General features: G+C 34.6%; 2 protein-coding genes across 2 annotated transcripts; both read left to right on the forward strand.

The window, feature by feature from the left end:
• The first annotated feature begins 6,715 nt into the window (after positions 1–6,715).
• Positions 6,716–15,122, forward strand: slc6a19b (solute carrier family 6 member 19b). Its single transcript, XM_046847203.1, has 12 exons — positions 6,716–7,024; positions 9,985–10,125; positions 10,319–10,456; positions 10,633–10,814; positions 11,784–11,894; positions 12,041–12,153; positions 12,278–12,406; positions 12,497–12,653; positions 13,299–13,503; positions 13,633–13,792; positions 14,072–14,234; positions 14,473–15,122. Exons 1-12 carry the CDS (start codon positions 6,826–6,828, stop codon positions 14,623–14,625), a joined length of 1,851 nt encoding a protein of 616 aa, XP_046703159.1. The 5' UTR covers positions 6,716–6,825; the 3' UTR covers positions 14,626–15,122.
• Positions 15,123–15,217: 95 nt separating this feature from the next.
• On the forward strand, positions 15,218–24,213 carry LOC124384405 (sodium-dependent neutral amino acid transporter B(0)AT3-like). The gene is made up of 12 exons (XM_046847202.1): positions 15,218–15,839; positions 17,464–17,604; positions 17,867–18,004; positions 18,245–18,426; positions 18,510–18,620; positions 19,125–19,237; positions 19,538–19,666; positions 19,769–19,925; positions 20,541–20,745; positions 21,330–21,489; positions 21,820–21,982; positions 22,161–24,213. Exons 1-12 carry the CDS (start codon positions 15,659–15,661, stop codon positions 22,353–22,355), a joined length of 1,875 nt encoding a protein of 624 aa, XP_046703158.1. The 5' UTR covers positions 15,218–15,658; the 3' UTR covers positions 22,356–24,213.
• The last annotated feature ends 1,494 nt before the right edge of the window (positions 24,214–25,707 follow it).

Below are 25,707 nucleotides of genomic sequence, written 5' to 3' on the forward strand. Positions count from 1 at the left end.
ATAGTTTGTCTACTTTGTGACATTAAACTATAAATCTATTTGTTAATAAGTGTGACCTATTCAAAAGATTGCTTTATTATTTTGTCTTCTTTAAAAGACTTGTTTGGCCTAACTTTAATATCAGTTACATGGTGTTGTAGTATGGAAAAGAAGCCATGTTGGTCCATTAGGCTTATTGACTGCTTGCACAAGTCAGAAGTGGTAGCTCAGTGTGTAATGTCTTGGTTTACTAATCAGCTGGACCCAACAAGGTTGTGGTTTCAAACCCCAACTCTGCCAATGTAAATTTTTATTTCTCTTTCAAAATCTAACAGTTTGTATACTTTGTGACATTAAACTGTAAATCTATTTGATAATTAAAAAGACCTTTTAAAAGATTGCTTTTTTTCTTTGTCTTTTTTGAAAGACTTGTTTGGCCTTCTTTTAATGAGTTACATGGTGTTGTAGTATGGAAAAGAAGCCATGTTGGTTCATTAGGCTTATTGACTGCTTGCATAAGTCAGGAGTGGTAGCTCAGTGGGTAATGTCTTGAATTACTGGTCAGCTGGTCCCCACAAGGTTGTGGGTTCAAACCCCAGCTATGTCAATGTAAATTTTTATTTCTCTTTCAAAATCTAACAGTTCGCTACTTTGTGACATTAAACTGTAAATCTATTTGTTAATTAGTGTGACATATTTAAAAGATTGCTTTATTTATTTTTCTTTTTTGAAAGACTTGTTTGGCCTAACTTTAATGTTACATGGTGTTGTAGTATGGAAAAGAAGCCATGTTGGTTCATTAGGCTTATTGACTGCTTGCACAACTCAGGAATGGTAGCTCAGTGGGTAAGGTCTTGGTTTATTGATCAGCAGGTCCCCACAAGGTTGTGTGTTCAAACCCCAGCTCTGTCAATGTAAATTTTTATTTCTCTTTCAAAATCTATTAGTTTGTCTACTTTGTGACATTAAACTGTAAATCTATTTGTTAATAAGTGTGACCTATTCAACAGATTGCTTTATTTATTTGTCTTTTTTGAAAGATTTGTTTGGCCTAACTTTAATGAGTTACATGGTGTTGTAGTATGGAAAAGAAGCCATGTTGGTTCATTAGGCTAATAGTTGTTGGTTCATTAGGCTAATAGTTTGTTAATGATGTGTGACCTATTCAAAAGATTGCTTTGTTTATTTGTCTTTTTTGAAATACTTGTTTGGCCTAACTTTAATATGAGTTACATGGTGTTGTAGTATGGAAAAGAAGCCATGTTGGTTCATTAGGCTTATTGACTGCTTGCGCAAGTCAGAAGTGATAGCTCAGTGGGTAAGGTATTGGGTTAATGTTTGTTAGGTCCCCACAACATTGTAGGTTCAAACCCCAGCTTTGGCAAGGTACATTTATCTTGTTCTTTTGAAATCTAATAGTTTGTCTACTTTGTGACATTAAACTGTAACTCTATTTGTTAATTGAAGAGATCCGTTCAAAAGATTGCTTTTTATATTTGTCTTTTTTGAAAGACTTGTTTGGCCTAACTTTAATATGTTACATGGTGTTGTAGGATGAAAAAGAAGCCATGTCGGTTCATTAGGCTTATTGACTGCTTGCTCAAGAGAGAAGTGGTAGCTCAGTGGGTAAGGTATTGTTTTACTGAGCAGCAGGTCCCCACAAGGTTGTGGGTTCAAACCCCTGATTGCCACAGAAAATTTTATTTCTTTTTTGAAATCTAATAGTTTGTCTACTTTGTGACATTAAACTTTGAATCTATTTGTTAATTAGCAAGACCTGTTCAAAGATTGCTTTATTTATTTTTCTTTTTTAAAAGACTTGTTTGGCCTAACTTTAATATGAGTTACATGGTGTTGTAGACTGGAAAAGAAGCCATGTTGGTTTATTAGGCTTATTGACTGCTTGCACACGTCAGAAGTAGTAGCTCAGTAGGTAAGGTCTTGGTTTACTAATCAGCAGGTCCCCACAAGTTTGTGGGTTCCAACCCCAGCTTTGCCAAGGTACATTTTTATTTCTCTTTTAAAATCTAATAGTTTGTCTACTTTTGACATTAAACTGTAAATCTTTTAGTTATGGTCTGAACTTAATCTTCATCTTTGTTAATGTTATACACAGTTATAATTGCATATAAATTGGATAATCTGCAGATAATTTATAATAGTAACATCTAGAGGTGGTTGGTGGTAAGACAAAATAGGGATGTCCCCACCAGAATAGAGAAAATGGACAAAAATTGAGCTTTTTAAACAAAAAAATCCAAATGAGATGTCTGACTTAAAATTGTGGTCTTAATGTATTTAGAAATCGGTGTCCCCACGAGTAACCACCCAGTCAGGAGTCCCCACCATGTAGCAAAATCAAGAATGTGTGTGTGTATGTGTGTGTGTGTGTGTGTGTGTGTGTGTGTGTGTGTGTGTGTGTGTGTGTGTGTGTGTGTGTGTGTGTGTGTGTGTGTGTGATTTCAGTTCAGTTCAGTTCTTTGTTAAGAAGCCTGATGGCTTGAGGGAAGAAAGTCTGGATGTGACGGCCCGAATGCTACGGGACCACTTTCCTGATGGCAGGAGGGTGAAGAGTGTGTGTGACGGGTGTGTGGGGTTGTCCACAATGCTGTTGGCTTTGCGGATGCAGCGTGTGGTGTAAATGTCTGTGATGGAGGGGAGAGAGTCTTCGATGATTTTCTCAGCTGTCCTCACTATCCTCTGTAGGGTCTTGAGATCCGAGACAGTGCAGTTCCCAAACCAGGCAGTGATGCAGCTGTGTAACATAGAGTTACAGGCTTAACATTTTCTTCGTATTGCCATAATTGCTAAAATCCTACAACAAGCAGGAAGTAGATTTTAATAATACATGCCCTTTAATACAAATATTGCTTTGGATAGGACAGGATTTAAAGACTCTGGTACAGCCAAGCTAAACAAGCTTCAGTTAGTTTAGAATGCGGCAGCAAGAGTTCTTACAAGTTCAAGAAAATATGATCATATAACCCCAATCTTATCGTCCTTGCACTGGCTTCCTGTTAAGTTTCGAATAGACTACAAACTACTACTTCTTACTTATAAAGCCCTAAAAGGTTTGGCTTCCATGTATCTATCCAGTCTTTTAACACGCTACAATCCATCACGCTCCCTGAGATCTCAAAACTCTGGACTTCTAGTAGTTCCTAAAATAGCAAAGTCCACTAAAGGCGGTAGATCATTCTCACATTTAGCTCCTAAACTTTGGAACAGTCTTCCTGACAGTGTTTGAGGCTCAGACACACCCTCCCAGTTTAAGTGCAGATTAAAAACGTATCTTTTTAGCAAAGCCTACACATAACACACGTCTCACATCAAAACCTGGAGCTCCAGAACATATGATCACATGCACATTATCAACTTGTGCTGTTAATATCATGAACAGCAGCTACGCTAATGTCTCTCCACTGCTTCTCTTTTTCTCCCCATCCCAAGGCATCCTGAGGTTTGGCCAGCTCCAGTCATGTCCCACCTCATGAAGATTGTGGACCTTTGAAGAAGTAGATGCCGATCTCGCAAACATCCCGTACCATCTAGGGACGGCACATGCATGCAGTAGACACATGCATAAATCTACTGCCACATGCATAAAAAAAATATGAATTGAATTTAACATACCAGTTGTCTATCCTTCGCAGGCAATTTAGTTATATAAATTATACTTTTATTTATTTATTCATTTATTTATGTATTTATTCACAATTTTTAAATGTATAATAAATTCAGATAGATAGTTCTGCTCATTATTGTTGCCTTGATTCTTCTCAATTTTTTCCTTTTAAATTTCAGTTTATGGTCACAGTTTATAAAAAAACGCTTTGTGTCTGCTCTTTAGGTGTTTCAAAGTTACATGGCTTCAGGTATACCAGGTCTGCAAGATTGCATTGATATTTCCACAGAAGTGAATCAGCCAATAAAAATTATCAATTGAAATTACATGTAACTTATGCAATTATAAGCTTTATTTGCCAACACCAGAGGACACTGTTACAAAACTGCCAAAGTGCAGGCTTTCCTCTGGCCACACAACCATAAAGTTCATATCAGTAGAGTGTTGAAGTGATGACGTTTGACCTTTTCCATCTTTACACATGATCTCTGGAGCTCAATCAGAGTTTCCATTGAGTTTAAGGAAATTGAACTAACAATTGTGGGGATGCATTCTCTCCATTTGCTCAATTTTGCCAGGCAATCAGAGTAATTTAAGAATTATGGATGCTACTGTCCTCTTGGGCACCTAACAATGCAGCAGAATATTTTTTACATCCTTCGTCCAAATTTGTGCCTCAACACAATCCTTTGGCCTTTTGGCTTATTTTTTGATTCTTTTTTTGAAACCTTATTTTATCATGTGCCAATGCTAACAGAATTTCTCGCCAACTGCAACCAAAAACTGGAATTGAAGCCTTCATTTCCAAACATACTATACGCATGCAGTATATGCATTCCACTTTCAAATATTGCTTCACTGAGTGATACAATATTACAGAATTGATAAACAACCACTTTGTTTTTAAAGCTGTAGTAATAATGCCTAAAAACTGTGTAAAAGTGACACATTCAGTAAGGATGTTTAAAACAAGTAAAAAAGATGTTGAAAGCCAGTATAAAACCGTCATAGTAAACTTCCCACTAAAATGCTTCTTTCTGAAAGTTGGCCAGGCCCAAAATAACTACTGATAACTGGATGACTGGAATTAGGGTCATATAAATGAAGGGTGTGGCACTATTAACTTGCCATGTTGAATAATTTTAATAAATTTTAACATTTATAAACATAGACAAATCAACTAAAATGTATTTATTTATTTTGTATTTATTTATTTTTTTTCTGGAGCAGCTTGCAAAGGTAATTCACAAAACCCTTCACTGATATCTCACTTATGCTATCTCTGTTTTTTTCAGTGAACTCATATAATATGTTACTGATCTTTAAACGTAATGATAACAGCTTGCAATATCTTCTCAATCTGATTGGTCCTTTTGATTATCAGTGAACAACTGAAAACATCATAACTGATAAAGTACAGCACAATCTTACAGTAGTTCTTACAAAGGGTTTTAAATTTAACTGGCACTGAACAAAGTCCCATGTTGGCCCAATATAATGCAAGTCAAAAGAGTCTATATTACTATTGTTTATTTCAGTGTAATTATTAAATACATATTAAAATGTATAAAGCTGGGTATTTAAAAACCTACAGCCCCTGAAATTCTAACAACTGCTTAGTATACTGTTAATAAATTGCATACTGAATAATGCAGTTAAGAATTTGAATATTGCTGTAATTATTATTTGCATGAACAAATATGACCGAAATGTAATAATTAAAACCACATATCTTCCAAATAAAAACGTGTTTTACATATATATTAATTTTGGATTAGTTTTCTGTTTGTACTGGCCTTGAAATCATTCATCTCTAGTAAACGCTTTATCTTAGTCAGGGACATGTTGGATCTGGAGATACAGAAATCACAGGGACACTGGGTGGATCCTGGTGCACAATGTACACATACTGTATGCAGACACAGGGGGATTTCAGCATAGACAATTCATTTTAAGGCAGGTGGGTGGGAGGAAAATAACATGGCAAATTATGCTTTGTCCTACTATGGTGTCCTAATTATGGTGTCCTACTATGGACACCCAAGTAGGACACTCCAGTTCTTCTACTCCAAACTTGGAAAACCATGTCCTTATGCAGATTACTTTGTGTACAGATGCATTGGCATGCTGGAACAGATTTGGGCATTTTAATTCCAGTGGAGCAAAATTGTATTCTACAGCATACAAAGATGAGTGTGCACTTCCAAATTTGTGCCAACAGTTTTGCCAATCCTTTCACTATTGACAGACAGGAGGGTATATTTTCCGAATAGGAAGTTTTGTCTTATAGGAAACATATTAAAGCAGAGACTATGTGAACTTTACAAAAAGGAAAGAAAAGTAAAGCAAGACGGCATGGTGAGAAAATAATAGTGTTAGTTGTAAATAAAATAAAGCAGTTCTGTTTGTTTAAACATTTTTACATTAAACCATTCTCGTAATTCAGAATGAATAATTTGCTTGTCCATTTATAATCGAGACTAAAGCAATCGCATTACTACAGAATGTTTTTGCAGGGCCCAAATATCTTAGAAAGAAATGGAAAAACTAAAGTCATCTTTTGTCAAAAATGCTGAATGCTCCAGAAAAACACTGAGCTTTGCAGCACCAATGGAAATCTGTAGACTTCTACAGACTCTGGGACTAAAACATGGCCTGATTTGGAAAATTAGATGACAAGCAGCACACCTCAACCGGAAAACTGTCATTTCTGAATAATGAATGCTGCTCTCTTTATTATTGTTAATTTCATGAGTGATTTAGATATTAAATGTTGAACCCTGGGTCCATTTATTTGTAAAAGAAAAAGTGCACTAAGAGTGCAAGTGTGTGTGTCTATGTATGTGTGTAAAGTGTTCCCAGAACTGCCCTGGATGTTGGACCCTTGTTTCTACCAAAGTTACTACTCAAGTGATATAAAGATTCTTATCTACATTTATTAACCATTTAGACCATTTAATTGGCATGCATGCGCATGTGTGTGCAGACAGGTGTGTGTGATGACATTAATTATTGTCATACATCAGGCTCAGTCAGGTGCTCTTGCTTCCCCTTATCTAGCTGACATGGCACATACTCCTTAAGGGGTAGCATACACGTGCCCTCTGCTGATGTTGTGCTAAAGTTCACCATATAAATTCACCTTTCTCAAAAAAACACTGCCCTATTACTCATAGTTCCCCACCACCTCTAGTTCAGATACATACAGCTGCCAGAGAATCATGAAGCTGAAGATCCCAAACCCGGGCCTTGAGGATCGGATCCTGAGCCATGATCAGCTGGAAAAGCTGGAGATCGAGGAGGCAGGGGAAAGGCCTAAATGGGATAACAAAGCTCAATATATGCTGACATGTGTAGGCTTCTGCGTGGGACTCGGTAATGTCTGGCGCTTCCCCTATTTGTGTCAGAGCCATGGTGGAGGTGAGAACATACATTTTAATTAACAAAAACATTGACCTCAGACAAAACATTACCCTCGGTTTAGAATTTTAAAACTCACTTCACATTTTCTCAAAAAATTATTAATCCTATTCTAACAGACTGGATACCAATTAGAAAAGTCAGAATTAAACCATATGTATAATCTGAACTTCAGATGTGGGGTACCTTCTAATTCACAGGACTCAAAAGCACTTTAAACTAGATATTTTAGTAACATTTAGTCCAATTACACTTTGCTTATGTTTCTTTAGTGTCTTGTAGACTTTTTATAACATTTACAAAGATCAGGAGCTCCTTGGGAGTATACAGAGAGCTAAATTTGTTCAGGACAATTTGTTGGATGCCTTACAATTTTTTTTGCTGTTGTTGGGAATCTGTTTTCTTGCTAGTGGTGTAACATTCCAACATAATGATAGGAGTCAAAGATAAGAAGCACTCAGGTTTTTATAATGCAAAGGTATTTTTTAAAATCCACAGTATTCTTAAAGCTAAGGTAAAGTAATGAGCTAATAAAAAGGAGTTTTGGAGATTGTGTTCTTCAACTTATAAAAATTATAACAAAATCAGAAGATGCAAGCTGAATATATACTTTAAATAACCGTGGCATAATTGTATTAAAGCTTTTAAACTGATCGCCAAGATGTGCAATTTAAAAGTCAGCTTAAGAAAAGTCTGATTCTCAGATTGTTATATTGAATTGTAATCATGAAGTAATTAAAGTTTACTGCAGTCAGAAGAAAGATTAAAGTTGCTTTTAGTAAAAACAAAGAACTGATTGTCCAGAATGACATCAAATATTACAGCGATTTTAAACTCTAGGTAATTGATTACAATTGGTCCTTCCTTAAAACAGCTCCTTCTTATATTACCCCTTTTTCTAGTCTGTTCGTAATTTATTATAAAGTTTAACTGCAGGTTTTTGTGGCCTGGATAATTATACATACTGTATATCCACACGGTTAGATCCCTCAAACATTAAGCAAAAAAGTTAATGCATCACTCTTTCTATATTAAGGATTTGTAAAAACTTGTCAAAAATGTGGGGCTGACAAATGATTCATTTTCCAAACAGAGATTTTATTTTTGTGAAATTTGCAATTTTATGTATACCCTAGACTTTTAGCAAAACATTCAGATGTTGCCAAAGGTATGGGGACATCAGAATTTTACACTTTCACACATGCAGATCTTCCTAAATAGGATGTGTTTGTATGTTTAGTCCAAGGTTGTCCTTTACCAGTAATTAACTAAGAGGCCCAAACCTTGTCAGAATGGCAATGCACCTGCACACAAGTAGTTCTTGCACAGGACTCTAGTTTAAAAGTAATTTTATAACTTTATTAAACTCCTTAACATTTTTCTACATACCCTATTTGTGTCAAGTAACACTTAATATTTGAATAAGTTTTAAGCTTGTGTGTGCTTTCTCGTAAACCATTAGCCATCATTATATCCTTACTGGTAGGATGCAGTCTTGGTCGATTTATAGCTTCCTTGTTATACCTTTAATGTGAGAGGTTACAGAGTTACAAAAACACTGTGTCAGAAAGGTCACCATAACAATAAACTTCATTTATATTAACTCATCTATGGAAAAACACCAAAAAACAACAGAAACTAGCATCGACTTCAATAAGTCACCCTTCCCAGAAAAAAATTTAGTCAACATATGGGTCAGTGACAGAATAAACAACATTTTAAAATGTGTTATTCTCACACTTTAATATGTTGTTTAATGTACCTGCTTTAGGATTTTATTACCCATCTACACATCTTCATAAAAGCATGTGTTAATGGAGTGAACCACTATCACGTTCCAGAGTATGTGAAACTCTAGCCCCAGATCATACTGCCAGTGCTTGGCTGCATTGAGGTCAGTACATAGAGTACTGAAGGCTGATAAGAGTGCAAACTCATAGCTAGACCTCTCTAAGAATGCCACCAAGACAATGTGTACCTAAGTGTATTCACAAGTGCACATAATGTCTGTGCGAACATGCTGAGTCTGCCACATTGCAGAATTTAGTTTTGTCCCTATTCTAAAAACACATTAATATGTAATCAGGATTAAACCGCACAAATACTTCTAAACAGATAACCTGGCACTCACTGCTTATTAGGAACACAAGTACTGTACCTGCACATTCCTGCAATTATTTAGTCAGATAATCATGTCGCAGCAGTGCAATACAAAAAAAAAAAAACATGCAGATACGGGTCTTCTGACTGTTGTGTGGGAAAATCCTAGGACATCAGCATTTTATGAAAGTCTCAGATCAGCACACCTGTTACCAACATCCTTGCTATGATGTCAATTCAAAATATTACATCACAGAGATCATACTTATTCTGAAGTTTGATGTGCACATTAATTGGATCGCTTGATCTTCACAGTGATGCATTTACAATGGCAGCATTCATTTATCATTAGTAACTGTCTGGTCAGATTTGTTGTGGTTTACAATAAACTGCTATTTTTTTTAGTTACATTCATTAACTGTCTTGTTTAAACCACACCTACTCCAGGTTTTAATATAGATACTAATTTTTATCTCGAAACACATACAAATTGAGATATGAATATCTGGAGCAGTAAACAGATACAGATAGAGTTAGATACAGTATCATTGATACTGTATATATATATATATATATATATATATATATATATATATATATATATATATATATATATATATATATATATATATATATATATATCATTGAGTTACACCATTACTTGAAAAATGTGTCTTGTCTCTGAACGGGACTATCAAAACAAATACTATTCACATTTTAAACCAATTAAAAGTCATACATATTTCCAAATGTACCTAACACATTATTGATCCTTTATATCCTGCATTATATGTTTAACCAGAATAAACATTACTTGAAGTGTATGTTATTCAACTTATTCTTTATTTTTCTATCTTCAGGAGCCTTTATGATTCCTTTCCTGATCTTACTGGTGTTCGAGGGAGTTCCTCTTCTTCACCTGGAATTTGCTATTGGACAGCGCCTGAGGAAAGGCAGTGTTGGGGTCTGGAGGACCATTAGTCCTTACATGACAGGAGTAGGTGAGCTGAATTTCATGACCATCAACTATCCTGAGTTGATTTGGGTAAAAAAATACTTCATACTTGCAGTGACAGTAAACTATAAGAAAGTAGTTGTTGAACAAAATTCTTAAATCGGTGTCTCATTATGTTTTTCCCTCCTGTTCAAATGTTTGAATGATACATGTAATACAGCTTGAAATTCTTTCTGCAGGAATTGCATCCATGTGTGTGTCCCTATTGGTCAGCCTCTATTACAACACTATAATCGCCTGGGTCATGTGGTACTTCTTTAACTCGTTCCAGGACCCACTACCTTGGAGCCAGTGCCCCATAAATGCAAACAGAACAGGTATCACAGCTACAAGGCACTACTCATTAGCGTGATTATAGGAACAATCGTTTTCTGTTTGCACACATGGATTTGTATTTCATCAAATGAAATGTGTTTGACCATGTTTTCTTGAACAGTATTTGTTGAACCAGTAGGCCTATGTCAAAATTCTCTAAGCTTGACTTCATTGACAGGTTTTGAGCCAGAATGTGAGAGGAGCTCTCCTGTGGATTATTTCTGGTACAGGAAGACCCTGGACACAACTACAAGCATTGACCAATCAGGAGGGCTGCACTGGTGGATGGTGCTTTGTCTAATCTCAGCCTGGGCCGTACTTTATGTCTGCGTTGTCCGTGGAATAGAAACCACCGGCAAGGTATTTACTTTCTTGCATAACATATTTAAACACAGGTCAAACAGATAAGTACTGTTTAAAAGCTTGGGAAAGACGTTTGTGCCAGGGGAACTGGTAGACCAGGTTATGGTGGTGTATAGTTTAAATAAATAAATACATAATATATATATATATATATATATATATATATATATATATATATATATATATATATATATATATATATATATATATATACCAGGTCTAAGAATCCTGTCTGTTTTTTCCAGCTTCATAATTATTGATTTACTTGTAGCTTAAGCTTATGAACTAATCATTTAAATATCTGCTAAAAATAAAAAGCCTTTATCTGAAAATTACACATACTTCACATTACATAAGAGCCGTTATCAACTGTATCAGTAGTTTTAACATCAAGTACTGATACAGTGCTTATAAACAGTAAGTGCTTTAGTGTAGTCGGAAGAAATGGTCTGTGAGAACATTTAGATCTCATCATCTTTAAGAGAGCAAGGTCTTTTTTTAAGTGCAAACACACATGCCATGTATTACTAAGCATATTATACAGAACAGGCAAGTTTTTAATTCTTTTAGTATTTTACTGCATACTTTAAGATTTAGCAATGTTATGCAAGAATAAGGACCCATTAAGATTTACTACACAAAGTTTAATAAGTTTATAGCTATGAAAATAGAGATGGTAGACTTTTCAGATGGATTCGTTCAAATGCAAATAAAAAAGCTGCATATAATAAAGTTGACTAACAAACGTTCGTTATTGCTTAATCAAAATTCACAGTTTTTCTTCTTTTAAATGACAGTTATGTCATTAAATCTAATCCAATTGGTTTAAATAGCTTTTTCCATACATGCTGTGCTTTTTAAACTTTCCAAATATAGGGTTCTAGTAGTTAGTTGTATACCCAAGAGGTGATTAGCATAATTTATAATGAATCAGCTTTATATTTACTCTTTATATCTCATTTCAAGGCAGTGTATGTGACCTCTACGTTACCCTACGTGGTTCTCACCATTTTTCTAATCAGAGGACTGACTCTAAAAGGCTCCGTTGAGGGAATAATATTTCTTTTTACACCAGATGTAAGTATAAATTAACAGAAAATCATTGCTTTTTACAAGTGAAATTCAGTAAATATGGCAATCATTATTTACTACATTAATATTGTGGTCATGCACACATATGTAAAAAAATCTGTGTGTGTGTGTGTGTGTGTGTGTGTGTGTAGCTCAATGAATTAGCAAACCCATCGACCTGGCTGGATGCAGGTGCTCAAGTGTTTTATTCCTTCTCACTGGCCTTTGGTGGCCTCATCTCCTTCTCCAGCTACAACTCAGTACAGTAAGTTCAAAAGTACCAGCAATTAAGCCCCAGAAGTAGAGACAACTGCTGGAATATATTTGAAATATTAAATATCTTCCTGTATTGTGTCCTATGGTGTCCATATTATATGAATTTCTTTCAGCAACAACTGTGAGCAAGATGCTGTGATCATCTCCACCATCAATGCCTTTACATCAATCTTTGCTGCCACTGTAATCTACACTATCATTGGATTCAGAGCCACAGAGAGATATGATGACTGTCTGGCAACGTATGTACTTATTTCCTTAACACTTAATAGCAGATACCTGGACCTGGAGAAAGAGGTTATCTAATTATGTGCTTTGCATCTGTCCTGCAGAAATATTATGACTTTGCTAAACACCTTTAACCTGCCAGAAGCAAACATCAATGAAAGTAACTACGAGCAAGTTTTTACAGAGCTTAATGCCACATATCCCAATATCATTCAGGGTTTAAATCTTCAGACCTGCGACCTAAACACATTCCTGAGTGAGGTAAAAAGTTTCACACAAAAATTATTAGTACTTATACTTTGCATTTTTTAAATTGTGTATCATTGGGTTAAGATTGAATTCCTCTTTCACAAAATTTTAAGCTAAAATACACTATATAGACAAAGGTATTGGGACACATGATTTTTCCAGCCAAATCTGGTTCTCTAACCACAAAGTTAAAGGCACATAATTGCATAGGTTGTCTTTAAATGTTGTAGATTAAAAATGTATATTTACTTGTATTTGTCAAGTGCCCCTGTACACAAAGCCAGCTCTATGAAAATTTATTTTACATGGGTTGGTGTGGAAGAGTTGAAGTGAGCTGCTCAATCCTACTGAACACCTTTGGTATAAATTGGAACACTAACAATGCATACCAGGCCTCCTCACCCTACATCACTACCTGATTTTACTAACACCCTTGTGGTTGAGTGAGCACAAATATCCTCAACCAAACTCCAAAATTTTTTGGAACATCATCGCAGAAGAGTGGAAGTCATTATAACAGCTAATAGGGACAAAATGTGGAATAGGATGTTCAAAAAGCACATACAAATCGTATGATCAGGTGTCCACAACCTTTTGTCCATATAGTATAATATGTTGAATATGACTGCTTACATCCATGCTTCTCTGGTTAATCAGGGTGTAGAGGGTACAGGTCTGGCCTTCATTGTCTTTACTGAGGCCATCACCAAGATGCCCTTGTCTCCACTGTGGTCCGTCCTTTTTTTTGTTATGCTCTTCTGCCTCGGCCTGTCTTCCATGTTTGGAAACATTGAAGGAGTCCTGGTACCTTTGCAGGATTTAAACGTCTTCCCCAAACATTGGCCTAAGGAAGTGATCTCAGGTGCGGTATTCTAAGTGTTCAAATATAAACTGAAAATTATACAAAAATAATAGATTAGTATAAATGTATATATAACCTGGAACCAGGAGTTAGCCATGGATTAACCCATGATTTTTTTTATTGTTTCAGGAGTGACCTGTCTGGTGTGCTTTTTAATTGCATTAATATTTGTCCAAGGGTCAGGGAATTACTGGTTGGCACTCTTTGACAATTTTGCTGGTTCAATTCCTCTTCTCATTATTGCCTTCTGTGAAATGGTTGGAGTGGTGTATATTTATGGAATAGATAGGTAAGTGAAAAATCACTTTTTTATCACAATTTTATCTTTACAAAAAAACAGTCCCTTTCTTGGACACTGTTGTTGTATACCCTGTCATCTTTGATGCTGTGGTAAAATAGATATTACAATACCTATTATTTGTGCCTATGGGGTACTCAAAGAAAAAGACTGTGTGGTGAAAATTACAGCATACATTGGTTTAAAAACTTCACAGTGTCAGCAGTTTTAATAGTAAACCACTGCATATTGGAGTGACATCAAATCTGAGACCATGAAATCTCCCAACAGGTTCAATGAAGACCTTATGTTCATGATTGGCCACAAGCCTAATATCTTCTGGCAGGCCACGTGGAGATTTATCAGCCCTCTCATCATGCTGTTCATTTTTCTCTTCTACTTTGTTACCACCATCTCCAAGGAGTTCTTTTACCTTTCCTGGGACCCTGACTCGGTGAGGTTATTCAAGAGGCTACACGTAATAAGAGCTTAAAGTATAGCATGAGCCAAGTTAATAACTATTTGTTAGTAAAATTGCTATGAGTTGCATGAGTTGCTGTGGTGAGCATTATTTGCATTTAGTCATTTAGCAGACAATCTTTTCACTTCTGTGATGCATTAGTATTAAGGAAGAAATGTTTCATATACAGCAGCTAGCCTTACTTTTTTTGTTCATCTGTTTGTTTTTACAGCCGAAATTTCCCACTTTGGAACAGAAGCCTTACCCGTCCTGGATCTATGTAATAATTTTTATATTAGCTGGGATTCCTAGTCTTGCTGTTCCCGGTGCTGCCATTTTTAGGGCCATACGGAAACGTTGCTGTAACAAGGATGTTGATGTCTAAATTAAGAGCACAATTTGTAATTCAAGTCCCATAAATATATCTTTTTTGGTCATTGGTAATTTGATCATTGGTACTACTTCTTTTATGTCACCATTGTAAAGGATTTTTTGTTCTACAATTCTGACTATAATAATAGACCATTGTGAGAAACACACCCTCTGCTGGTTTCATGAAATTATATTTACTTTTAATACTCCTGTATCAGTACAGTGCATCAGAAATGTTGTCAAATTGTGCTTGTGATATTCAAATGAAAGCCTTTTCAATTAATTTTTTAGGTGTCGTATATACTAGAGAACCTTATTTATTTTGTACCTTTTGAACATTTTCACTGTAATATATTTGCATTATAAGACTGACTTTGCTAATGTACATGTTAAGTCAATATATGTAATTAATTCATATTTGTTCCAAACACTTTACACATTTTGGTATTGTGTTGTCCTTTTTTCTTAAAATAAGCAGCATTTTACTAAAATAAACATCATTAAACTAAATTTCCTTTTTCTGTTTTTTAAGATTTTCAGTCATCAGTTTAGTGCAAATTATGGCAGTAATCCTTCTGTTATAGTTCCAGAAAACCTATAGTTAACATTGTTTAAATTTTAAAGTCATGAGAATGAGTAAGCTGTTAACCTGTAGATTAGATGCTCTGCAAAAGTGCCAGAAAGCCCATAGTTAACATCCTTCTTTCAAACTGTGAGGTCATGCCAATGAGTAAGCTGTTAACCCGTAGATTTCTGTAGATGCTCTGCTCAACCACAGACTAGCAAACAAATGAGTAGGAGTGTTATCCACGGTAACTGTCTGTGCTTCCTGGCATATCTCAGAATGCTGAAAAAGTGCCAAAAAAAGCAGTAATCTGCAGCATACAGTGGGATTGAACAAAAAGGGCCAAAACTCCTCCCCTTCATCTGAAGAACAACCCCATAAAAAATGTCAATGTAAAGAGATGCAAGAGCTGGTGTGAAGAGGAAATGAAAGTCAGACCTGGATCGTGACTCACAAATCAACTGCAAAAGGAAACTGAAGGATGGATGAAGCCCACAGCAGCAAAGACATTGAGCTGAGCCAAGCTCACGAAGATGCCACTAAGACTGATGAACGCCCCAAATGGGACAATAAAGTTCAGTACCTATTGACGTGCATTGGATTTGCTGTCGGCTTGGGGAACGTATGGAGGTTCCCTTACTTGTGTCAGGTATATGGAGGAGGTAAGAGATTTTTGCGAATGTAGGACAGGATTTAATTTAATTAAACCGTTGCTTTTTATGTTTTCATGTAATGATGTATTTACTGTTCATGTTAGTTGATTCCCAGTTCTTGAATCTCTGTCTGAGGTTTATACATTTAATTAATCAGACACTGAAAATTAATTTAATCTACTTCCTTCCTAGGTCTTTTAAATGATACTTCCATCCACATCATTTTAAACTGTGTCCAAATGTAGTGATATATTGTTATAAATCTAATTTATTAACATAATATATGCATATAATTGAACTTGTAAATAGTTAATATTTGTATGTTAGATATTATTTTGACTCCTTGAATTACAACCAGCAACAAAAAACCCCCATAAAAAATACTTGTGCTGAGGGGGTCCAAGAACACTAACAGCAAAACATTTCTCTATACACATAAACATCACTAGCACTTGATATATTGGAACCCATGCTTTCAGATATAAATGTAGTCCATTACTGATATATATTTAAGATTCTGTGGAAAAAAAATATATATAAATGTTTCTGGGTATAAATATAAAGTCAAATCGATGTGTGGGTTAAAAAAGATTTTCTTATTGGGAATTAGAGATTAGGTTCAGAAGTTGGTTATGCATTATGCAGCATAGTGCTTAACAAACTCAACTCATCCTACCAGCCTAGTCTGCACTAAAGTATAGCAGTGACATTACTAAGAGGAAACTGTGGTTTAGTAAGTGTAGATAAACATACAAGCAGCTATTTACGTCGCAAAACCATGTGGTAGAAAGTGTGTACATGCTTGTAAAAGACTGGTTCCTGTCAGGTACTGAACATGAAAAATGAAACATTGTTTAAAAAGCAATAAACTAGATTACAAATAAAAATGACTTCATTTTGAATACTCGCAGACTCACTCATTTCTAAGAATGAATAAAATATAATGTTGAGTATTTCATTTGATTGCTTCATAAATAAGACTAATGATGTATTTTCATTTCATAATGCATTCATTTTGTATGTATCTTAAAGTACAAACACACACTGCAAAATTTTATACATTTCATCATTATCAGAGTCTTTTATATAAAGGGATATGGTTCTGTTGCATGTGATGTTTGCACTTTTAGGACCTTTCATACATGGAGTACCAGCTTTTTGTCTAAAGTAAATATAAGTCTACATATGTAAATATAGAAACCAGGTTCACCCCTGCACTGTGTACAGTACATTTGAAAGTACCTAAACAGTTAATACATCTATTCACACTTCTATATCCTGTATTTATGACACTGAAGTCAAATCAGTTAAATGGGATCATTAAATGCTCTGAGATCAAATTTGATTGTCTATCAGGTAAATCATATAGCCTTTAGATGGAAAGTATTCCTATTCTAATGTTTTACACTACCAGGAGTTAAAGATAAGCCCATGTTATCAGATTTCACAAAAACAAAAAGGTACCACTCCATATGCCACGTGCTTAGTGGGTTGAAAACAAGGATAACACAAGAAGAACTTAGCTTCATACATCAAATCTTTATTGCTTCTTCAAATCTTAGTAATCTGATGTGCTAATAATAACAGTTCATGAGAAACTAGAAGTATAATAATGTATTGTGTTTGTATCTAGGTGCATTTCTAATCCCATACCTCATAGCACTGGTGTTTGAGGGGCTTCCACTGCTTCATATGGAACTGGCTATTGGTCAGAGACTCCGCATGGGCAGCATAGGGGTTTGGAACTCAATCTCACCTTATCTAGGAGGAGTAGGTGGGTACTTTTAGTCTTATGGAAGAACTATATGCACAGTGGTTATGTACACACAGTATGAATGACTTTAATGTAGTACATGTTTAATGTTTTGACTGTAGAGATTAGCGTCCTGAAAAAAATATCTGTTTTGGTAATCATGTCTATTAATGATGCTGGACTTATTTGATTTGTAAACTGCACTGAAATCATATCTCTACTGTTGTTGTACTTACTATACATACTCAATCCTCTGTGTGTGTGTGTGTGTGTGTGTGTGCAGGTGTGGCCTCAATGACTGTGTCATTTTTAGTTGGCTTGTTTTACAACACTATACTGGCTTGGGTTCTGTGGTATTTCTTCCATTCATTCCAAAACCCACTGCCATGGCAGTCGTGTCCGGTTAATGCTAACCTCACTGGTAAGACAGAAACAGTATGAACATTAAAATTATATTATTTTTCTGATACAAAAATGGTTCTCTATGTAGTGTCTCTTCCACATGGGGCAGGGAGTGGGTAATCTTACATGTTTACACTGAAAAAATCACAACAATTATTTAATTTTGATTAAATTTCTTTTACTAATGCTTATTTGGCTGACCTGGCAACTAGTGCTATCCATGTCTGTTAGGCTTTATAAATGCTTCATGTTTTTACAGGATACGTTATGGAATGTGAGCAGAGCACTCCAGTGAACTACTTTTGGTACAGAGAGACACTGAATATCACTCCTAACATTACAATTAATGGGGATCTTCAGTGGTGGCTAGTTGTATGTCTGGCTTCAGCTTGGGGTATTGTCTATATCTGCTTCATCCGAGGCATAGAGACCATCGGCAAGGTCTGTATTCTCTTCATAGTAAATTTTATTCAATCAAACATTTATTTATTCATCATTAAATAAATCTGTTGCTTTGGTTGAAGGCTGTGTATGTCACAGCTACCTTCCCATATCTTGTGCTCACCATCTTTCTGATCCGGGCATTAACTCTGCCAGGAGCTACTATAGGATTGCGCCACCTCTTTACACCAAATGTAAGTTGTGTTGTTTTTTTTGTTTTTTTTTACAGCTATTGTGCACTTGTTGTTTTGACGATGTGTCAGTTGATATAAAATAAAGGGCTTAACTAGTAAGTGCTAGGTAAATTAACCTAAAGCTTACTACTTTGCCATGTAACAAGACAATCTAACTAGTTATTTCATTGTTTTTTTTTCTTTTATTGTAATCTTAATCTAAAAATTAAAGCATCATATTTAATCATTAGTTCATTTATTAATATGCCTGCGTCCAGTGCAACTTACAATGACGCAAAGTAGTTACGGGTTTAGGGCTTTGCTGATATTGATACTGTGATTGCTGATAATTCGGGTGGTGGTATTGAAACTCTGACCAAATTCTATCCAACAAAAATGTTTACATATCAGAAGCAAGAATAAAGTAGAAAAGAAAAATCCATTCTGTAAAAATGGGTTATAACCACATCTGCTCCAGCCATGCATAAATAATCTATTTGCTGAAAACTTTCTCTTTTCTGACAGTGGGAAACCCTGAAAAGCCCAACAGTGTGGTTGGATGCAGCAACTCAGATATTCTTCTCTCTGTCTCTTGCATTCGGAGGCCTTATTGCATTTTCCAGCTATAACCCACAAAAGTAAGCTCTTATTTGGTAGATATAGAAGGTACACTCTTTACAATCTGTTCCACTCAGTGATTGCCTAATTTATTACATAAACATTATAATGCAGTAATACACTTCATGTAACGTACTGGAAAACATTAATATCTGTAAAGATAAACTGCAAAGACATTGTTATTAATTGTGGATCCAAATTGTCTGAAACAAAATTGTAATCATTTGCCAGTGTATTTTTGAGCTAAATGTCTAAAATGTTTAATACCAATAATAAAACAACAGTAAAATAAAATAAATATTTTATAAAATTCTTTCCAGAAACAACTGTGAGCGAGATGCTCTGATTGTTGGCTGCATCAACAGTGCTACCTCAATCTATGCGTCAATTCCAATTTTTTCCATCCTGGGATTTAAAGCACTGTCCAGCTATAATGATTGTGTAAACAGGTAAGTGCTCCACAGCATGAAGTGAGCTAGGAAAAAGTGGCAGAGAATGTAGAATGTTATTGCTGGATATTGAAGCAAGTATTGGTTTCTTGTTTTTCACAGTAATATTCAGGAGTTGATGAATGCTTTTAATATTCCGGATATGAATATAACAGAGGAAAATTATGATTCATACTTGAAACATCTTAATGCTACAGATCCACGCATGGTGCAGCAACTAAATCTGAGAACATGTAATCTCCAAGCACTGCTTGATCAGGTATTATTACACATGCCATTATATATAAATATACAGTATATATATATATATATATATATATATATATATATATATATATATATATATATATATATATATATATATATATTTACTGTTCTGTAAAAAAATCAATATACATCCATTATTGTCAAAATAACTGGCAACAAAAGTGGGGCATATTATTTACTAATGTATGGGAGATAATGTACAGGATCCCCTCAACTCAAGAAGTTATTGCACTACCTTTCAAGGAAGAAGTTATGACAGCAGCTTGTTAAATTAGAGAGAAACAGGGAAGCACACTTTGAAACTTTGATTCAGAACACTCTGATATGGTAAAAATATTATATGTATGTCTTATAATTGAAAAACTTTACTAATAATAATCAGTAGTCAATAATGAATTCTATGTTAAATAACAATTCAAATAATAGACTCGGAACCACTTTAATACTGAATGTAGACCCACCCATACACCTACAATACATCATGGCATATACTTAAGAAATAAAAGTACCACTTAAATGTATTGATTGTTGTACACCTGCTGACCTTTGATTGCAGACTATGCAGTGGTAAATGTGTTTTCATTACTTTTTGTTTGTTGTTCCTCAGAGTGCCTCAGGCACAGGTTTGGCTTTCATCGTGTTCACTGAGGCCGTGATAAAGATGCCGGGGTCTCAGGTCTGGGCCGTGCTCTTCTTCATTATGCTTTTCAGTCTTGGACTTTCGTCAATGTTTGGAAATCTGGAGGGAGTCCTGACTCCTCTGCTGGACCTTCACCTAGTGCCCAAGTGCATTCCTAAGGAGATTTTCACAGGTAAATAGAGAGACTGGGACAACATTAAGTGGAAAATCATTTGACCTAAAATAAAGCTATGAAGCTACATTATTATAATAAAGTTCTAAATAGTAGAAGTTCTGATAAGGGAGGGTTTGGGCAAATATCTTTTTATTTATTTATTTATTTTTACATTTACATTTTTACTTATTTTTACTTCCAACAATAGTCTTTGTCATATATTAAGATATTAAAGGTCTCAACAACAAATAATAAGTGTGGAAATGAGCAAGAATGAAACAAATACACTCCTGTGACTCTCCTGTACAACAATTTACTTGTTTACTTTTGCTGTAGTGAACTGTCTGCGGAAAAACTAGAAACAGAGAAATTAATTTTCAAAGGCTTCTTGAATGCAAAATCCAAGTCATGATTATGATTAAAATGAACAAATCTGTGTTTACAAAATTTTCCAAAAAATATTCTGGGATATTTTGTTTTAAAAGATTTGTTGTTAAGACAATTAAAAGCTTATGTTTTTTCACTTTTATTTGCCCAGGGTTGTATAAGATCAGGTCAATTTTACCAACTGAATGTTAATATTATTTTTTTTCGTTCTATAGGTCTGATTTGCCTGGTTTCCTTCATTGTGGCACTCATCTTCACTATGGGATCTGGAAACTACTGGCTGGCCATATTCAATAACTATGTAGGTTCCTTGCCTCTGCTGGTCATCGCCTTTTTTGAGATCACAGCCGTGATTTACATCTATGGAGGCAACAGGTGCTTGCTAACTTGTTAATAGAATGTACTGTAGGATTATGTATTTCCAAAGACCACTAAAACCGCTACTAAGATGTGTCTAATACAGGCATACAATTGGCCATATTTACAGTAATGCACATAAAGAACTATTCTAGTTAATATTATTCAGTCAAGACCAAGAGAGGATTATATACAGTAACATTACAATAGCATTATGTGATCAGGGTATTCATATGGGTATAGCAGCATTAGATTTTCTAAGACACTGTTTTTATCTGTACTCAGTTATTGTACAGGACCCTTGTAATTTCAGAACATCCGATTAATACCATGTTTTTACCCTGTCAGATTCAGTGATGATATAGAGTGGATGACGGGACGCAGACCCAACCTGTACTGGCAAGCTACATGGAGAGTGATTAGTCCTTTGATGCTTCTGGTGGTCTTTTTCGCTTATTTGGTTGTACAGGCACAACAAAAACCCACCTATGAAGCATGGAACCCTGATTATGTAAGAACCTCAAACACTCTTGTAACACTAAATGTCCATGTTTTCCATATTTACAACAATTCAACCCAGTGACATTAAGGTACAGTGTAATTAATAAAGCAATAGATAGTGGTATTGGATAGGGACTACAAGTGCATATGTACTTGATAATAATCTGATGTTTTTCTTACTCTCCCAGGTGAATTTTCCTGCTCCTGAAATCCTGACATATCCTGGCTGGGTCTACAGCATCTGTATTCTCCTGGCTGCTGTTCCCTGCTCACTTATTCCACTTTGGGCACTTTATCACTTTATAAAATTTTTACATAAGCGCCTAGCGGACAGACTAGCTACAAGATGTTATGATAATGAAGGATACGAGGTAGAAACATAATCTATTATATATATTACTTTTTATTATGGATCATAAAAACATCAAATGTATGGTTGTGTTTTGTATACTGACACCAAAAAGATTATATACTGTCATCATTTGTATTGTGTCCTTTGTTTTTAAATCGAATACTGTATTTAACATTACTAAAGTAATGTAAATGGACTGCTCTTTGTTTAAGAACACATTATATAAATTAATATATAATAATACTTTATATGCATAATAATTAGGTTATTCTCTAAGTTGACAATGTTTCTCCAGTCTCTGCGCAATAAATAACAAAATCTGCACAGCAACTTTATAATTTTTTATAAATGGTTTTAGGGTATTGTTTTGTTCATTTTGTCATATTTTGTCTTTAAACTATCAGCATTCTAATATATTTTGGAATATATGGAAGTTTATAATGTTTATATGTATGTTTGAATGAAATGACAAAGGGAGTCATTTAGGTTAGACAGTTTTTGAAAAAGAAAAAAAAAAAGTAATAAACTGTTTGGTCACTGAACAAATATGTCCCTGTGTACTTCCTTGTCTGATAAGATGGATCTGTTTGTTTTGGTTCAAATAAAAGTGATGATTGCTATGATACAAGGAAAATGGTATCAATAAAACAACTTGCCCCATCATTCAGTTAATTATTAAAAGCAATTACATTTTTGTAATAGACATCTTAAAGAATAAACAAATCATAATAATTTAAATAAAGAATAAATAATTATAATAAAGAATAAAAAAAACCCTCTATTTGTTTAACAATATCAGAATGAATGAACTCATTTGTTCAGACCAGAGAGGAGAAAAACAGGATGTCTGATATCACCTTATGTTGTTTGTAGATTAGTGCTCTATCAGCAGTACATGTCTTGTGTATAGTGAATCACAGCTTATGGAGACTATATATTTGCTGTGTTCCTGATCATTTAGATAACGTTTCATTAGAGTGTAGAACAGTAGAGCTGTATCGTTACACTCCCCCATGTTATCTATAGTCATTGTCGAAGAGAGAATAGACCGAGAGCTATGAGTTTAACTTGCATTAATGATAAGCCATAGAGGAGAATAACTATCTTCTATGGTTCAGTTAAAAGCTGTTGCAAAGAACTTTTCTTGCAAAGAGTTGAGAAACTAAATATAACTGAGTTTCTCAATCTTTCCAAATGTTTGTGTGAGAGGGTCACACAGTCTCACAGCATTTCTTGATATTGTAAGGAACTTTAATTTATCGATTCGTATTCATGGACATGAATTTCTCTCTTTCTTTGTGTCATTCAGCATGAGAAGATAATTGGTAATGCTGACAAAAACTACAAAGGCAATATTTTTTAACCATTTTTATCAAAGAATAAGGCCAAAAATATACGGTTCGGGCAAGGGTAAGGGTTAAGGTTAGGGTAAGGTTTATACTGCTAAATGTGTGTCTGTAATTATCGCAGTCTCCTTAATTTACCCGGCAGAATAAATTTACTGTATTTTGACTGGAAGGAACCACTGATGATGGTCTATAATAGCGAGTACCTTACTGAATATAAAGCAATAAAAACAAGGATAAAATCTCCTGTTTAAACATTGAGTAATAGTGCATGAAGATTAAAAAATCAATAACAAACGAGAGAAAAAAACAATTCAGCATCTGTAGTATCCAATGCCAATAAGAAAACTTTGGCAGAGGCACCAAGAATACTTCCTATTGAAATACATTACATAGAAAGTCATCTTCATTGACACGAGAAAAAAGGGGGAATTTGTGTCTATGAACAAGAATCAATAGATTACATTTCGTGACTATATCACGAAATGGCGTGAGACTGGGCTGGAGAGGAAGAATCACCTCAATTAGTCATTTAGCAGACACTTATCCAGAGTGACTTACAAACAAGTGAAAAAGCTGTACTGCTCCAAAGAACACAGCGGACCTGCGAGGAATCATTATCTAAAAAAGAAATGAGACAAAAAAAATATTAGTTTGGACATAACCAAGCCAAAAAAAAATAACAATTAACTTAAGTGCATAAATAACATGAAATTTAAAGAACAGGAATTAATACTAAGCAATTATTGTAAGATAAGTGAAATGAAAAGCAAGTATAATAATAGATACTGTCCTAAGAATAATTTAATTGGAGCTCTATAGAGGATAAAGACATAAGGTGGCTCTCATTCCACCACTTGTTTGTAATGCTCAGGGGGTGTCACCGGTGACATTGTCTCTTATGGTGGTCACATGCTCTGGAATATGCTGCCTTTGTAAAGCTGTATGCCCTGTTTTGCTTTTCTGGCACTTTCATACAATGATGTCCTCATACACTGTTAAGTTAGTTGTCCTACTCTGACTGCATGTTTAGGTCTGTGGTCATGTCCCTGTAAAAGGAACACATGGCAAAGACAGAGGACTTGGATGTGTAGCAGGAACAAGCCAGAGCACACTCGTATTTAAAAGGTAATATCTGCTGGCTTCAAGGATTTTCTTTGGCAATTTATGCTTGAGGTAAATTAAAATAAATATTTTAGATCTGGAATTTATTTGGGTACATTGCATAATATAGTTTGTTTAGCTTTAATGTGCTGCATATAATGTTAGCACAGTAACAAAGCAAGGTAATGTATCTATCCATTGACATTTGTGTAAAAATTACATCCCTGTCATATAATGTTTTTTTTAAGCTATGAATAATATAAAATATAAAATAAGCAAAACATGAACTACAAGCAAGCAATTAATATTTGATAAAGAGAAGACAAAATACAAACTTCTGGTCATTATGAATTTAGTCAAGAAGCAGCTTCAATCATGTTCAGTAAGGTGTTTTACTTATTGAATTTGAATGTTGGTTAATGTAGCTGTTTATTATTTGGCTTAGGTGGAATTTTTTCTTTTTTTAGAAATAACAAATTACCATGATAATCTCTTAGAAAACATGTTAAAATGTTAATAAAAATAATAGTCAGTCAAGAGGCCTGTTTTTCTGAAGTATTTGGGCTGTTTAATTGCAGAAAGGTAAAAAGAGAGAAATCCACACTGTTTTTATGTACTAAACTATATATATATATATATATATATATATATATATATATATATATATATATATATATATATATATATATATATATAAATTGTCATCGTAGGTGCATGTCCACTGTGAGAGACATAATCTAAAAAAAACAAATCCAGAAATCACAATATATGATTTTTAAACTATTTATTCGTATGATACAGCTGCAAATAAGCATTTAAAAACCTGTCTATCAGCTAGAATTCTGACCCTCAAAGACCTGTTAGTCTGCCTTTAAAATGTCCATCTCCACTACATTTATTATCCCAAATTGGATGCACCTGTTTGAGGTCGTT

This window comes from Silurus meridionalis, chromosome 4 (genome assembly GCF_014805685.1).
Source record: "Silurus meridionalis isolate SWU-2019-XX chromosome 4, ASM1480568v1, whole genome shotgun sequence".
In the NCBI taxonomy this organism is placed as follows: domain Eukaryota; kingdom Metazoa; phylum Chordata; class Actinopteri; order Siluriformes; family Siluridae; genus Silurus; species Silurus meridionalis.